This window comes from Neopelma chrysocephalum, unplaced genomic scaffold (assembly GCF_003984885.1).
Source record: "Neopelma chrysocephalum unplaced genomic scaffold, ASM398488v2 Primary Assembly neopelma1_89060, whole genome shotgun sequence".
In the NCBI taxonomy this organism is placed as follows: domain Eukaryota; kingdom Metazoa; phylum Chordata; class Aves; order Passeriformes; family Pipridae; genus Neopelma; species Neopelma chrysocephalum.
The window spans coordinates 393-1,147 of record NW_020918088.1 but is presented as its reverse complement, the minus strand read 5'-3'; the positions used below and the strand labels follow the sequence as shown (position 1 = coordinate 1,147).

The 755-nt window shown below is 64.5% G+C and overlaps 1 protein-coding gene across 1 annotated transcript; it reads left to right on the top strand.

Annotated features, from left to right (window-relative positions):
- Positions 1-90: 90 nt before the first annotated feature.
- LOC113979795 (class II histocompatibility antigen, B-L beta chain-like) lies at positions 91-415 on the top strand (the record flags this gene model as incomplete). Its single annotated transcript, XM_027707079.1, has 1 exon — positions 91-415. A coding segment is annotated over exon 1 (259 nt), but the record flags the coding sequence as incomplete, so codon positions are not given.
- Between the last annotated feature and the right edge of the window lie 340 nt (positions 416-755).

Genomic DNA, 755 nt, shown 5'->3' with positions numbered 1-755 from the left:
AGCCGGTGCTGGGGCGTCCGTGGGGCAGAGGGGGGTGGGAAAGGGGGGTCCGGGGTCGCCCCCTGAGCTCCCACCCCGCTGTGGGGGGCTGGGGGATGATTGGGGGGGGACAGGGCACCCCCTGACCCGTGTCCTGCACACACAGGGGTGTTCCAGATGATGACAAACCACAAGTGTCACTTCATCAACGGCACCGAGTGGGTGAGGTTCTTGGAGAGGCACATCTACAACCGGGAGCAGCTCCTGCACTTTGACAGCGATGTGGGGGTCCTTGTGGGGGACACCCCGTATGGGGAGAAGGTGGCCAGGAAATGGAACAGTGACCAGGAATATCTGCAGTACAAACGGTCTGCAGTGGACAGGTACTGCCGGCACAACTATGAGTTGTCCGCCCCGTTGATCGTCAACCGCAGAGGTGAGTGTGGGGCAGAGCGGGTCCCCTCGGCCCCTGCCCCGGGAATGACCCTGGAGCCCCTCAAATCCTCCCTGGGAATCACCCCAGACCCCTCAGCCCTCCCTGTGCCCGTCCTACGGCCTTTTGGCCCCTCCCAGTTCCTCCCAGTCCATCCCAGTCTCTCCCAGTGCCCCCCCGCGTCTCCACGCGTCGATGCCCCCGAGCTCCCGCCCCTCAGCCAATCCCAGCGCGTGTCTCTGATGACGCTCCAGTTGCCAGGCAGACCCAAAGCAAACACTTCCCTCACCACCACTCAGCCTCCCAGGCCCGAGCGCTTCCTTCCCAGGCCACACCAGTCACT